At 35.1% G+C, this 15,417-nt stretch overlaps 1 protein-coding gene and 1 pseudogene across 1 annotated transcript; both read left to right on the top strand.

Annotated features, from left to right (window-relative positions):
• Positions 1-366: 366 nt before the first annotated feature.
• LOC120141449 lies at positions 367-1,978 on the top strand (annotated as a pseudogene).
• A 4,434-nt stretch (positions 1,979-6,412) lies between these two features.
• LOC120141482 (proton pump-interactor BIP131-like) lies at positions 6,413-8,144 on the top strand. Its single transcript, XM_039156335.1, has 6 exons — positions 6,413-6,643; positions 6,753-6,953; positions 7,041-7,205; positions 7,288-7,482; positions 7,636-7,734; positions 7,831-8,144. Exons 1-6 carry the CDS (start codon positions 6,413-6,415, stop codon positions 8,062-8,064), a joined length of 1,125 nt encoding a protein of 374 aa, XP_039012266.1. The 3' UTR covers positions 8,065-8,144.
• Positions 8,145-15,417: the final 7,273 nt, after the last annotated feature.

The raw sequence follows: 15,417 nt of genomic DNA, 5'->3' as shown, positions 1-15,417 counted from the left end.
ATCACTTCGAGATGATGAGTTTCAATGTTTTTTTAAAATCTAAATTCACATAATAATCTGAAAAAAATAATTTTTTAATAGAACTCATCATCTCAAATTGATAAGTTTCACAAGAAATATTAAAATAAACTATAATAAAAGAAATATAACATAAAACTCATCACCTCGATATAATAAATATCTCTACACTGTAAAAAAATATTGTAATCTCAAAATAATTTTTGAAGAAAGTTGTCGCATGCCCTAATGGGCAAAAAAACCATGAAATAAAGTATAAAGAATGGAAGTGGTAGGAAAGGTTATATAGGTAATTTCGTGAACCGACGCAGAAGGGTCAAAACTTTAAACCCTGATTCGTTATATATAAAGCGTTTTTCTTCTCCTTCTGGTCTGCTGGAAACACATCGCAAGCTGCAAAAGGAGTGATCGTTGCAGCGGTAGGTGTCATAAAAAAGAGCGAAAATGGAAGCAAACAGAACTGTTAAGGACGTTTCCCCCCACGAATTTGTAAAGGCTTACGCCGCCCATCTCAAGCGCTCTGGAAAGGTAGCATTTTTCCTGCAAATCATTTTATTTTCTTTTGATTCGTCAGAGATGCGAATCAGAGCCTTTCGTTAATATGTGAAAGAAACTTGTATGTTGAACGCTTTCTACAAAACTATATTAGATTTCAGTGTTCTGTTATTTTAATGCGGTTTTTATATTATGGTTCAAATCAAAACCAGATTGAGCTTCCTCCATGGACTGATATTGTGAAGACTGGTAAACTGAAGGAGCTTCCTCCCTATGATCCCGATTGGTACTATGTCAGAGCTGGTATGTGCATGCCTTATTATTCTTGGAAAATGTTAACAGTAATTATCCATTGTATGATTTAATATGAGCGGTATGTTGTTTTATTTTGTAGCCTCCATGGCTAGGAAAATATACTTGAGGGGAGGTCTTGGTGTTGGTGGCTTTAGAAGGATTTATGGAGGGGCTAAGAGAAATGGAAGTCGCCCTCGCCATTTCTGCAACAGCAGTGGATCGTTGCTCGTCACATTCTTCAGCAATTGCAGAATGTCAACATCATCGATATTGATCCTAAAGGGTGAGTATACTGTTCTATGAATTTGTTTTTCATTTATAATTTTGGGATGTTATGGCAATTATTATACGGTGTTGTTGAGATAGTTGTTCGCACTGACTATGACCGTGAGTAAGTAAACATATTGCTAATTATGTTATTTATTTTCATCATAGCAATTCTTCAGTTGGGCTACTATGTTATAAAGCATGTAGGTGTGTGTCTGAAATCAGTTTTGTATTTGGAGGGAAGTATTAAGCTTGTTGTGCTGATCCTTCTTTTATAGAACAAGAAAACAAACATCTGATCTATAAGATATCTCAGCATTTACACCCTCAACCCTAATATAAGTTTTAGGATCATAGCAAGAAATTGGAATATGATTGAAATGTTAGATTTTGGATGGTATATGATATGTGCTAGAAGATTAGAGAATGAAACATAACGAAAACATTGTTAGGCTGGAGGACTTCGAAACTTGTATGATTGCCAACACTGACTATAAACCTTTTTATTCGTAATATTCATTTTCTTTTTATATACTTGTGTCCGACTTATATTTAGACATAAGTACAAGTCTACAACAGTATTAGATACTTTGGAGTTGAGTAATAGATTAAATAAGTAGAATTATATGTGAATAATAGCATATTACTGACTTCTGTTATTGTTAGTATCAACTAAAGTTTATATTCTTTGTATCAGTGGTAGGAAAATCACATCAAACGGCCAGCGAGATCTGGACCAAGTAGCTGGAAGGATTGCGGTTGCCATCTGAGAAATCTTAATGTTTTTTCATGTTGCTGAAATTTAGTCGTTCGAAAAGGGTGCTTTCCTAGGACTGAATTATTTTCTTTTCGGTATATGGAGAATTGATTTTTTTTATACATTTAAAGAACAATATGTTGGTAATGACCGTTAGGTTTATCTTAAATTGAGAACTGCATGTTGGTCTTTCATTCGACCTCGTTGCCCCAAATATTTTTCCTTTTTGACGTCACATTTCCCCAACTTAGGCTATTCTTGTAAGTGATATCTATCGGTTGGGTGTTTTACTTGGTTAATGATTTTTGTTTGTGTAATAAGTGAAGAAATTTTAACGAATCTATGCAACAGTTAAAAAATTTAAGGCTTAATACCAAAGTAAGTGCTCAAATTATCTCTTTACCCAAATAGGTGCCTAAATTTTTTTGACTCATTCTGGTGCCTAATGTTACAAATGTACCCATTTAGGTTCGGCTATTATCGGTGTTAATTTTCTTATTAAGTGACATATGTCACAACTTGACAATTTTAAAAAATATATTTAAAATTAAAAAATTAAAATTATATTTTAAAAAAAGGAAACACAAATTTTGAAATAAACTAAAAACTTTGAAAACCTTCATTTTAACCCATAAACGCACGTCGGCCGCCTTTTACTGTCGATGAAGATCCACTTGACCTTCGCTCTGGCGACCAAAACCCCTTGAAATCGTGATCGATCGACGGCCGATCGACAATGAATCAACGTTTTATATCCTGCAAACCCTAGGATGAAAATCATGATCCCACGCGATTTCGACGGTCAATCGTCGGAAAATACGACAACATATGAGCAGGAGGATGGCAGTGACTACGTCGATGGCGGTGGTCGTGGTCGGAAAGGGTGTCGACAACGGATTAAGGTTAGGATTTGAGATTTTGGGTTGTTTTATAATATAAGAAAATTTTAGGCACCTATTTTGGAAAAATAGTATAGTTTAGGCACTTATTTTGGGACTGTTTTAAAAAATAAATTTCAAAATCACCATATTATGACACATGTCACTTAACGGCGAAAATTAATGTCGTTGACGGCTCGAGCACCTAAATGGATAACTTTTGTAACGTTAGGCACCTGACTGAGTCAAAAAATAATTTATACACCTATTTAGGAAAAACGGTATTGTTTGGATATTTATTTTGATATTAAGCCAAAATTTAAAAACCTTGAAATTAAGTCGTAGGAACGAAGTTTCAGGGAAGACCACAAACCATGGCAAAAGTGCCAAAATAATAATGTGGGATTTTTTAATTCCTAAACTAAAGTACTCATCTGATTAATTCTTAATATAGAATGTTTTCTACAGGAATTTGGGATCTCTCGGCGTCTTTAGGGGTATTGAATTGTTTCTTGGATCTCTAGGCGTCTTTAATAGAAATGCAGGAAAAAATTGACATTTTGCACAAATATCACCTTAATATAAATTAATTACTTGTTAGGCACTGTTTAAGAATATTTTACAAATCTAGCAAATTATTGTATTATTTGATTTTTTTAATTATTTTATTTAAATATTTTATTTTTTTGCAGTTATAAAATGGAAAGTGGTCTGTTTCGTTTGGATGGAAATTTGTATAAGTTAACGGAAACAATGATGTTTACGATGCATGAGTCGCGCCTTGAATAATTATATTCGTATTTCTCGACTTTTAAACTTTTCTCTCGGCTATAAATATGCTCTCAACCCGTAAACATTCACAGCAATCCTCTCAACTAGGAGAATGTCGTCGCTTCAGTACAGATATCCAACATCATTGTTTCTGTTAACTTATACAGATTTCCATCCAAACGAAGCAGACCATTTGATTTTTTAATTATTTTATTTAAATATTTTATTTTTTTTTGCAGTTATAAAATGGAAAGCGGTCTGCTTCGTTTGGATGGAAATTTGTATAAGTTAACGGAAACAATGATGTTTACGGTGCATGGGTCGTGCCTTGAATAATTATATTCGTATTTCTCGACTTTTAAACTTTTATCTCGGCTATAAATATGCTCTCAACCGGTAAACATTCACAGCAATCCTCTCAACTAGGAGAATGTCGTCGCTTCAGTACAGATATCCAACATCATTGTTTCCGTTAACTTATACAGATTTCCATCCAAACGAAGCAGACCGCTTTCCATTTTATAACTGCAAAAAAAATAAAATATTTAAATAAAATAATTAAAAAATCAAATAATACAATAATTAAATAAAATACTAACAAAATGTTAAATATAACGAAACAGACCGCTTTCCATTTTATAACTGCAAAAATTAAAATATTTAAATTACTTACCCTCTAAGTTTTCCTAGAATATACTATACGTATATGATTTTGAAAGAGTCAAAAACGCATCAAAAGTGTCAAGTGGTAATTGGTAGACAAAATTGTATTGTGTAATTTAATGCATAAATAATTTTATAGAAAGTATTTAAAAATTTGTTAGATTCGTAAAATATTCTTAAACAGTGCCTAACAAGTAATTAATTTATGTTAAGGTGATATTTGTGAAAAAATGCCACTTTTTTCTGCATTTATATTAAAGACGCCTAGAGATCCAAGAAATAATCCAACACCCCGAGAGATCCCAAATTCCTGTAGAAAACACCCTATATCAAGAATTAATCAGATTAGTGCTTTAGTTTGGGAATAAAAAAATCCCACATCATTATTTTGACACTTTTGCCCACAAACCATGCTTAAGAGGAAAGAAATGCAAGTAAATTCAAATTTATGTTTTTTTTTTCAATTTTCAGTTTTCAATTTTCTTACCAAGCAAACTAATAGAATGTAATTATTTTTCATCCTACCCAAATAAACTCGGTAGAGTTTATATATACATTTTTATTCAAATAAGAATAGCTAGTTTTATTAAAAGAAAAAATATTTAAAATTATAATCAAAGTTTATAATAATTTTAAGTCCATACAAAAGATCATACAAGAAAAAATTAAAAAGTTCATCCAAAAACTCAAATAAAATATAGATACAATTAGATCTGATTATATTAATAAACGAATTACAAGAGATGATCAAACTACTAAAAGATCATAGATAATTTCAAATCAAACTCGAGCATCGTATAGAAAAATATCTTCGAATGTAAATAGTTTATCCAATTCTAGTATGAAGGTTTTAAACACAAAAGATCAACAAGATAATAAATGAGAGTAATTTTGATAAGTTGAGATTAGTTTAAATCTTACCGTAAGAAAATTAAAAACAAAAAAACAAAACAAAACAACGGCCAAAGCCTACCCTAATCTTCCTCTTAGCTAAGCGCACCTGTAACATTTTCTCACTTTGAAAATAAAACTCCACGCAGTCTAGTCAACACTCAACTTTTTACTTTGCAAATTTGTGTTGCAAAATTCTTGAGCGAGTTATCATTTTGAGAGAATTTATGAGCTCCTGATAGAAACTCAGTTAATTATAGGGATTGGCATGGATTTCGACTCGACCGATTCGATTGAATTAGGTTTTTTAAAATGATCAAGTTCGGTCGGATTGAGTCAGATTTTTTAGACGTTGTGTTCGGGTCGGGTTTAGGGTGAAAAATATCCGATCCGACCTAACCCAAGAAAAAAATATAATTATATTATTTATATTTATGGATAATTATAATAATACTCCTCTATATATTTTTTTCAATTAAATCTCTATTTTTATGAATAAAATAATATTTTTAATAAATATATTATTTCGGGTCGGGTTCGAATTTATTTAAAAAAATCGGGTTGGGTGGAAGATGTAAAATTTTCGGGTCAAATTAGGTGGAGTAGAGGATGTAAAATATTAGGGTCAGGTCGGATCGAATAGAAGATGTAAAATTTTCGAGTCATGTCAGATTAACCGAAATCCGGCCCAAACCCGACCTAAACCCGACCTGTGCCATCCCTAGTTAATTGTGAAGATCATAATTTCTTCTCGAAAGAAAAAACAATGTGTAAGGGCTTTTGAAGTGGTAAATTAGCAGGAGACAAAAGGGAGGAGAAAGTGAAGGTTTATAAATGTTTGACCATTTTAGCACTTGATCTTTTTCGTTCCAATTGAGAAATTTAAAGTTAATCTTAATCACCCTCCTGTTGAATCTTAAGTAGATGTTACAGAGTTGACTGTATCTGTTTTATATGCTAATGGTTGTAAATCACGTGACTGGTTTTTGTCTGTTGCACAAACAAAAGAGCATTTCCCGCATAACTTCCCGGCATCACGAGAAAGAAAAGTGAAGGTCAACATCCTATTTCATTACCACATATTAACACCGATCTTGTTCGGTTCCAAATTGATTATTTATTTGTTTACGTGGCTTCAGTCGACCATTTCCATGTGCATCTGCTTATCGATTACCAATTATATTTTACAAAATTGATGTATTATATACATTACATCTGAAGCGTTGACCAGTATTGTGTGGGATGCAAGACAGCTCGCATGGCTTGGGGTGCAAGAGAGCAGTTTCCTTCAACCACACCATAGTTTTTTTTATAGTCAACCCTTTCATGTCTGCAATCGTGTTCATAATCTGTCTTTCAATCAGAAAAGGCACAAAAGATGTCTAAAGGGCTAATGCAAAGCGATTTGATTTCAATCCCTGCAACAGATGAAGATGAAGGCAGCAGTAGCACAGAGTTCTCAAAGAAGACCCATCAATTCTACTTCGTCAAATTCTGGCCATACAAAGACCCAGAAAAGGACTCAAAACTCCAGTGGGCTGATCAACAGTGTCAACAATTGGACCGAGAGAAGGAGCGTGTCGTCGATTACAAAATCATGGAAATCATGGTATGTTTTCAAAACATACATACACACACACACACACACACACATATATATATATATATATATTGAAGATTTTTATATTTGCTCTGATTCTGAACATTGGGAATCACAGTCACGTCGAGACAAAATCTGTTCAGAGCTAGATAGGAAAAAATGGCGCCATGCTCTACTTGAAACCGGCGTTGAATGGACGACGATGGTGGTTGGTTTTCTGAGAGCCGCCATAGATAAGCTCGATGTCAATGGCTCTTCCTCTTCAACCCACCAACCAAGATTCTTAATGTCAAGCTTGCGCAATGAGATTCCCCGTGCTGTAAGCTACAAACCACATCAGTTACATATAAGTTTAGGGTTTAAACAGTAGCTCTAATTCGTTGCTAATTACTTTCACCTTCAACAGTTCTTCTGGTATTCTCAGAGCAACAATAGGGAAAAGTTCGAGCAGATACTGAAACAAGTGGAACAGATGGAAGACAGACTTGACGAAGCCAAGGCTGCTGCTGCTACAAAAGGGAACATCTGGGACCCTTTAAGTTCCGTAAAGGCCATGGAGGAGCAAATTGAAGTATAAATTCATACATATTTTCACGTCAATTTTCCTTCTCCAAATCAGTAGTGATATTAATCAATGGGAATCTCAAGTGCAGGTTTTAAATAAGATACCAGATGAACTGAGACCCGAACGTCATGAAGTGATGGCTGAAATCAAGTGCTTAGAGGACGGACTTGAAGCTCTGAAGAAAGAAGATGATGAATTATCCAAAAATTTCCAGGCTCTGATCGATAGAAAGTCTGACTTACTTGACTTCGTTGTTAGTGCCCGGAGGGAAGAAGATGAAGCGGTAGGCCATTTCTTTCATTTACGATTCTAATATTTTTATTCAAATCCAAATCAAACGAACAATCCGATCCTTCGTCATATCTAATTTCGATTATACAATTTACGTAAAGATTAAATAATTTTGCACCCACTAATACAAACTCTATTTATTTAGAATGGCTCGTACAACGAATATGTTTCATTGATGCGCAACGCCAATGAACTAGCAAGAAGAAAAGATGTGAAAGCCCTTGAACAACTCTCTAGCAGACAGGTACGTCTGAATGAATCCAAATTAATTTTCATTAAATTTATTAGAAAATTAACTCTTTTTTCCCCTCACATTTATCGAACATTGAAAAATTCTTAGGTTGATAAGTTCATGCGGCGGTGGAACGATAGCCAGAGTTTCAGAACGACGTATGAAAAAGCTCTGTTATGGTCGCTTCATTACAGGGAATTGAGTAAGGATGGGCTGATTAGAAACGAGGACGAAGAACCAATTGTTGAAAATGGAGAGATTCATAAACAATTTCTTCATTTAGTATCCATTTTCTTAACTTTGTTTATGGTTTTGGATGAACGAAACAAAATGCTACGCTAGCTTTGACCGACGCTCTGTGTTTTCATTTACATGCTTTTAGTCCTTTGTTTGTGTATTCAATTGTTTTTTCATGTACAATGTACAACGAGAAGATAATAACATTAAAAAATAATTTAGAGTTATTAATTCTTTTATGCTTAACACAAAAAAGTGTTCAAACTATGTTTCGAAAATGTTTTAATGTTTAATGAAATTATTTTGTTAAAAATAAGTACCTAATGTTTTATCAGTTATAATTTTAGGTACATACCGTTTATTTTTTTATTTTTTTAATTTTTTAATAATAAAAATATTTTTAATTTAAAATAAAAATTTAATTTATTTATAAAAATCCAACTTTTTTATGAAATTATAAAAAATCTTAAAAAAACTAAAATCTTTCATTTTAACCCCCATCACCAACGGTCGTCGACCATCTCCGATCATCATCGTAGTCGTTGAATGGTTGGGTTTTGGTTGGAATAGCACGGTGGTTCGAATGGTGGCGACGATGTGACTTGTGAATGTCGAAATCGGCCGGAATCGACAAAAAACAACAACAATGGCTTAAAATCCAACGACTTTTAAACGCTTCTCCATGGCAAACGGTAGCATATTACAAAGAAATGCCATCGGAGGTTTCATCAGGGGTCAACGCCGGTAATGATGACAATGGCAGTGACGGTCACCGTTGGCCGGCCGATGACTTTTGCAATTGGAAAGGGAAAGGGGGAAAGGAAGGACTTTTTTTGATAATTTTTTTCAATTTTTTAAATAATTTTTCAAAATTACCAGAACGTGATATGTGCCACTTAACAGATATTTTTAGCGATAGTTAACGTTCAGGCACCTAAAAGTGTAACGTTTGAAATATTATACACATATTTTTAGCGAAAAATTATTTAGGCACTAAAACATTTTTTGATGTATAGTTTGTGCATTTATTTTTGTATTGAGCCATTCTTTTATTGGGTAAAGTCCACAAATGACACATCTATTATAAGACATTGTTTTGTTGAGTCCCTCGACTATTAACAGTTATAAAACGACCCATCAATTATAGGACGTTACTTTGTTGAGTCCCTTGACTATTAAAAGTTACAAAATGATCACCCGATTATTTATATATTTCAAATTCATATTTTTTGTTGAAATATTGATGGTCCTAAGTTGGACATTAATCTGTTAACTGAAATATGACAAAATCTTATCTCATAACTGTTTGAGTATATTTTATGAATCGAGACTTCGTTTATATTATATTGTCGAGTAAGTGTTTGAAATAATACATCAACAAACTCTTTAGACTGATTTATATACGCATTCATTGAATTGGAAACGATGGAGAAGGCCATCAGTCGAGTAAGTCAAATCGTCAAATCGTTACAAGACTGTTGGTTTTTGGTAAATATCCCACATTGGTTTTGTATAAGGAGGAGGAGAAATTCTTTTGTTATAAATAGAGCCCTCCTCCTCCTTAGTTTAGCATCCCACAAATATAAGCCTTCTTCTATATTAAAGGCTATTTGTATTCTTTCTTTCTCTTTGTAATATTTCCTCTATTAGTGAAATATTTTGGTGTTCTCTTTTATGTCTATTTAATAGCTATTGTCGTGTATAGTTGTTGTTAATTATTGTCCTATTAAAATTACTTGTCTTGGTAGTTCTGTCTAAGGAAAGTGGGTTTTAAGAGGGACCATTGTGACCCCTCCTCTTTCCTGGGAATATACTTTGGGGTGATTTTTAGTACAATCGTTTTCACACTAGTCACCTAGATAATAGTTTCGAAGGTGAATCTGTTATTGGTGGAAATTAACCCGAATTCCACAACAATTGGTATCAGCGCTCTTGTTTATTTTAGTATGCTCTGTGGTTGAGGCTTAGGCTGATCTTCCACATCAGAAAAAATTTCCTTGGGATAATTGACATTCCGTATTGGCAGCTATTAAATAGAATTTGTAGCAGAAATGGCAGACGCTTCTTCATCTTCAATTTTGGCAAGAAATGCTGTGACAAATGTTAGATTTGCAGTGGAGATTTTTGATGGCACCGGTCATTTCGGCATGTGGCAAAGTGAGGTTCTAAATGCCCTATTTCAGCAGGGTCTAGACATTGCTATTGAAGGAGAGAAACCATATGATGTTGAGAAGAAAGAATGGAAGAGGATCAATATAATGGCATGTGGTACTATTCGATCGTGTCTTTCTAGAGAGCAGAAGTATGCATTTTCTAAGGAAACTTCTGCAAGTAAATTGTGGAAGGCACTGGAGGAGAAATTTTTGAAGAAAAACGGTCAGAACAAACTCTATATGAAAAAGAGATTGTTCCGCTTCAACTATGTACCAGGTATCACTATGAATGATCACATTACTAGCTTTAATCAGCTGGTGACTGATATGATGAATATGGACGTGACTTTTGAAGATGAAGATCTGGCTCTGATGTTGATGGGATCACTTCCTGATGAGTTTGAGTATCTTGAAACTACTCTACTTCATGGGAAGGTTGATGTGTTTCTCAGTGAAGTAACTGCCGCCTTGTATAGTTATGAATTGAGAAAGAAAGACAAACAAGAAAACACAAGTGTCGAAGCAGAAGCTCTTGTTGTTAGAGGCCGTTTGAAGAGTCAAAATAAAGAAAGCAGAGGGAGATCGAAGTCAAAGTCCAGATTGAGCAAAGATGAAAGTGCCTTTTGTCAAGAAAAAGGGCACTGGAAGAAAGAATGTCCCAGGCTAAAGAATAAAGGCAAACCTGAAAGGGGGAAGGCTGTCTCAGAATCAAATATGGTCGAATATGATGATGCAAATTCAGATTTCGCATTCGCTGCTACGCCATCAACCAACTGTTCTAGTTCATGGCTGTTAGATTCAGCTTGTAGCCACCATATGACCCCCAATAGAGAATGGTTCTTTGATTTTAAAGAACTAAAAGGTGGAATTATCTACACAACAAATAATTCCCCTCTTGATACACTTGGGATTGGTTCAATTCGCTTGAGGAATCAGGATGGATCAATCAGAACCTTAACAAGTGTCCATTATGTACCAGATTTAATGAGAAATCTCATCTCTGTGGGAACCTTAGAGTCAAAAGGTTTAGAAGTGAGGGCAAAAGATGAGATTATGAGGATTATCTCTGGTGCACTTGTAACATCCTCCATGCTGGGTTAGTGATTAATTTGCAAAGTTTCAACATTTGGTGATTTAAGTAAAATGATAGAAGAGTTCAATGACCTATTTGAGTTATTTGGTGTAGGATTGAATTATAAAGAAGGAGAATTAAGAGGGCAAAAGAGTAATTTAGTAAGTGAAATAATTAAATATTTCTTAGGGTGATTTTATAAATCACGTGGGCATTTGAGATAAACATTCTAGACTTTTCTCTTCTTCTCTTCCTTCTCCAACCGTGAAGCTTGCAAGCAAAGGTGAGTTGTCTTCTTTTGGATTAATTCTTATGAGTTAAGCATGGGTTTGGTTAATGAAGATGTAGGAAATATGATGGAGAGAAACAAGGATCCTATAACTCAAGGAATTGCAAGTTAAGGGAGATTAAAGGTTGAGAGCCATTGAATGAAATCTTAGATTAAAGGTCATAATAAGAATTAGAAGCTGGATTTGACTTGTCATCAAGCTAATTAAGAAGTATGAGGTGATAGAATTAAAATTAGAACAAGTGGGAATTTGAGTAAGATTCTTAAATTCTATATGAATGATTAGTTTTTTTAGTTTTAGAGGTATTGAATGGATAATAATTAGTTTAAGTAAGTGTATGAAAGCTAAGAGTATTAAAGGGAGTGAAATATGAAGGTTTGAGCTGAAATGAGATGATTTTCGAGCTCAAAATAGGATTTATGGACTAGGGGAATCGGTACCCATTCAAGGGGAATCGATACCCCCTCAACGAATATGAATTTCCAGAATGCTAGAGGGGAATCGATACCCCCAGGGGGGAACCGATTCCCCCATATAAAAAAAGAGAAAGACTAAACTATTAATTCCTTAAATTGGTAGGCTATTAAAGATTAATTTCAAGACATAGACATCTGATAATCATCTTGAAAATTATGTTTTAGATACTGAGCCTACACGAGTTCTGGAACAATCTACAAGTAGGATCGATCGAGGAAAAGGCAAAGAAATATAGGTGAGTGCATATGCATAGCATAATTATAGAAATATACTCAATTCTAGACTTGTGATAAGTCTAGATTTTATATCTTGGTACATGAGCATATTCTGTATTATGAGACATGACATGAATTCATATAAAATGCATTACATGACATGAATATGCGGGAAAAGTTATGAGCTATGTGAAAAGGTAAGAATTTACATGTCTACGCGATATAGACTACGTGAAATGTAAAAGCCCATGTTATGTAGATGAGAACTATAGGTATAGTTGGCATGCCAAGGGTAGAGGGTCTACGCGATCCTTCGGGACAATATTCTACGCGGTCTTTCGGGATATATATATATTCTTTGGAACATGTGTGAAGTCTGGTGAGACACATATGTGATCCCTAGCATATGTATATGATTCTTAAGGAATTCTATGTGGTCCTTATGGACATTATTATATGGCACTACGATGCAATTCTACGCGGCACTTCGGTGCATTTATACGAGCTGTGGTGACAGCATAGTGCACAACCTCACATTACTCAGATACCTTAGGTTCTCAATATAATATCATGGGCCAATAAACTCATTAATACAAATTCATGAATGTTAAAGTAATATGCTTACAGGTAAGGATAATGGTGATGTAAACTACCTTGATTAAGTATAAGCTTTCATCTCATTTCATATCATTATGACATTTTCATTACATTGCCTTGTTATTATTATTACATTGCCTCATTAAGTCGATGACTTAGCGTGTGAGTGTTTCATACGTAGGATCTGAGAAAGTAGACGAGACAGGTGAAGCAGCTTGACAGCATTACTCCTGCAACCACCAGATCAGAAGCAACTTAATCAGTAGGTCATTTTGTTATGTAAATGGCAGTTGGCATGTAATTAAAGGGTTAAGTTGTGTATGCTCTGAATATTTTGGTAAACTTATATTACAATATGTATATTATCGTATTTTCTTAATATAAGTTCAAATATTTTGCTATTATTGGTTAAGAGTTGTGTTTTAAAAGTCAATGTAATATCTCTGACTCATATCCGGGTCAGGTACGGGTTGGGGGTGTTACATTTAATGGTATCAGAGCTATGGTTTAGCCGATTCTAGGCATAAACCAGAGTCTATAGAGTCTTTAAATGGAATACATGACAACAAATAGTGAGAACTTCTAATCTGGTATAGTATGAGTATGTTGTTTTGTTAATAGAACAATGTGTTTATTTTTATTAGATGTCCGGACATAATAGCTCCCGAAGTGAAGCGGGAGAAGATAGGCATGCTGAAAGCAGTAATTCACCTGCCCTGGCCAGGCAAGGTGAAGAACAGGCATCTCAAGGAGTGCCTGTGCAAGATCAAGATACGTTCTTCAGAACGTTAGACGCTATTCTGACGCGTCTTCAACCTTCTACTCCACTAACTCAAAGAATAAATGTAGCAAAAGAGTTGAGAGGTTTAGGAGCTCCCGAATTTAAGGGAGAAGCTGAGGAAGGTCCAGTGTCAGCGGATCTTTGGTTGAATGATTTGAAAATCATGTTAGATGGTCTCCACTGTTCCGAAGTGGAGAAATTAGATGGAGTTGTATCTTTATTGAGGGGTCAGGCGAGGATATGGTGGACGAACGTCACCATGAGGATGTCAACCGACCAGTTGACTTGGTCTTTGTTTTTAGAAGAATTTAAAAACAAGTATATTGGAGATCAGTTTATCCGACAAATGAAGCAGGAGTTTATGAATTTGAAGCAGATGAGCTGCTCTGTATATGAGTACGAATGTGAGTTTAATAAGCTGAGCAGGTTTGCAGCTGAGCTTGTGTCTACGAAAAAAGATGCTTGCGAATGGTTTGTGGAGGGCTTGCGCCCTGACTTAAAGAATTGTTGATAGTGTTGAATTTGTCCTCGTTCCAAGAGGTGATCAATCGCGCCAAGGCTCTTGAAAGAGCTCAGAATGAGAGATTCGGGGATTTTAGAGTTCAAACATCAAAGAGAACGGGTGTTTCTTCTAGCTCAGTACCATCAAAAAGGGGAAGAGACTCGGGATTTCGATCACAAGCTAGATCATAATCAGTTGCATCGTCTGCTAGGGGAGCAAGTCAGGCAAGACCTAGACAGACGCAGTCAGTGGAATCTGGTGCTGGGAGATCTACTCCGAGTCAAGTGAGACAGTGTCATCACTGTGGGAAAAACCATTATGGGGCTTGTCGGATGGCTGCTGGGACTTGTTTTCGATGCGGAGATGCCGGACATTTTATCCGGGATTGTCCATTGATTGTTGGTGAGCCTGCACCATCTGAAAAAGTTGGTTCTTCCTCACAAAGAGGACGAGGAAGAGGCAGAGGAAGGAACCCGTCTGAATTCTCTACTCAACCTGAAGTTCGATCCACTGCTCGAGTATACAATTTAAAGACAAGTGATGACCGTGATGATCCTGATATCATTGCAGGTACTTTTCAATTGTATGATAAATTAGTATTGGTGCTGATTGATCCGGGTTCTAATTATTCTTATATTACAAGTAAGTTAGTAAAGGAGTTGAGGATTCCCTTAGAAGCTACGAGTAATGAGATTATAGTAACAACTCCGTTAGGCCATAGTGCCCGGGTGAATAAAGTCTGTAAGGGGTGTCTCATAAAGGTTCAGGGAATTGAATTCCCTGCTAATCTGATGGAATTACCCTTTGACGAGTTTGAAGTGATTCTGGGAATGGATTGGTTGTTCCGTTATTATGGAGATGTTAATTGCAGATTGAAAAAGGTAACCCTGAAGAGTCCAGAAGGAATAGAAGTTAATGTGATCAGTGAAAAGTGTAATCCTTTAGCAAATGTAATATCTGTAATGTCTGCCAAGAAATTATTGCTACAAGGATGTCAGGGTTTTCTTGCAAATGTAATAGATTTAAGAGCTATAGAGAAAGGGCTAAAGGAGATTCCAATTGTTCAAGAATTCCCTGAAGTTTTCCCGGCTGAGTTACCAGGATTACCTCCAGATAGAGAGGTAGAATTTCAAATTGAAGTAATGCCAGGAACCGCTCCTATTGCAATGGCACCTTATCGGATTGCTCCGAAAGAATTGCAAGAGTTAAAGAATCAATTACAAGAGTTGTTAGAAAAAGGATTTATTCGACCAAGTGTGTCACCTTGGGGAGCTCCGGTGTTATTCATTAAGAAGAATGATGGATCAATGCGTCTCTGTATTGATTATCGATAGCTTAATAAGGTGACCATCAAGAACAAGTATCCCCTTC

Source organism: Hibiscus syriacus, unplaced genomic scaffold, assembly GCF_006381635.1.
Source record: "Hibiscus syriacus cultivar Baekdansim isolate YM2019G1 unplaced genomic scaffold, ASM638163v2 tig00110809_pilon, whole genome shotgun sequence".
NCBI lineage: Eukaryota > Viridiplantae > Streptophyta > Magnoliopsida > Malvales > Malvaceae > Hibiscus > Hibiscus syriacus.
This window is presented reverse-complemented; position numbering and strand designations above follow the sequence as displayed.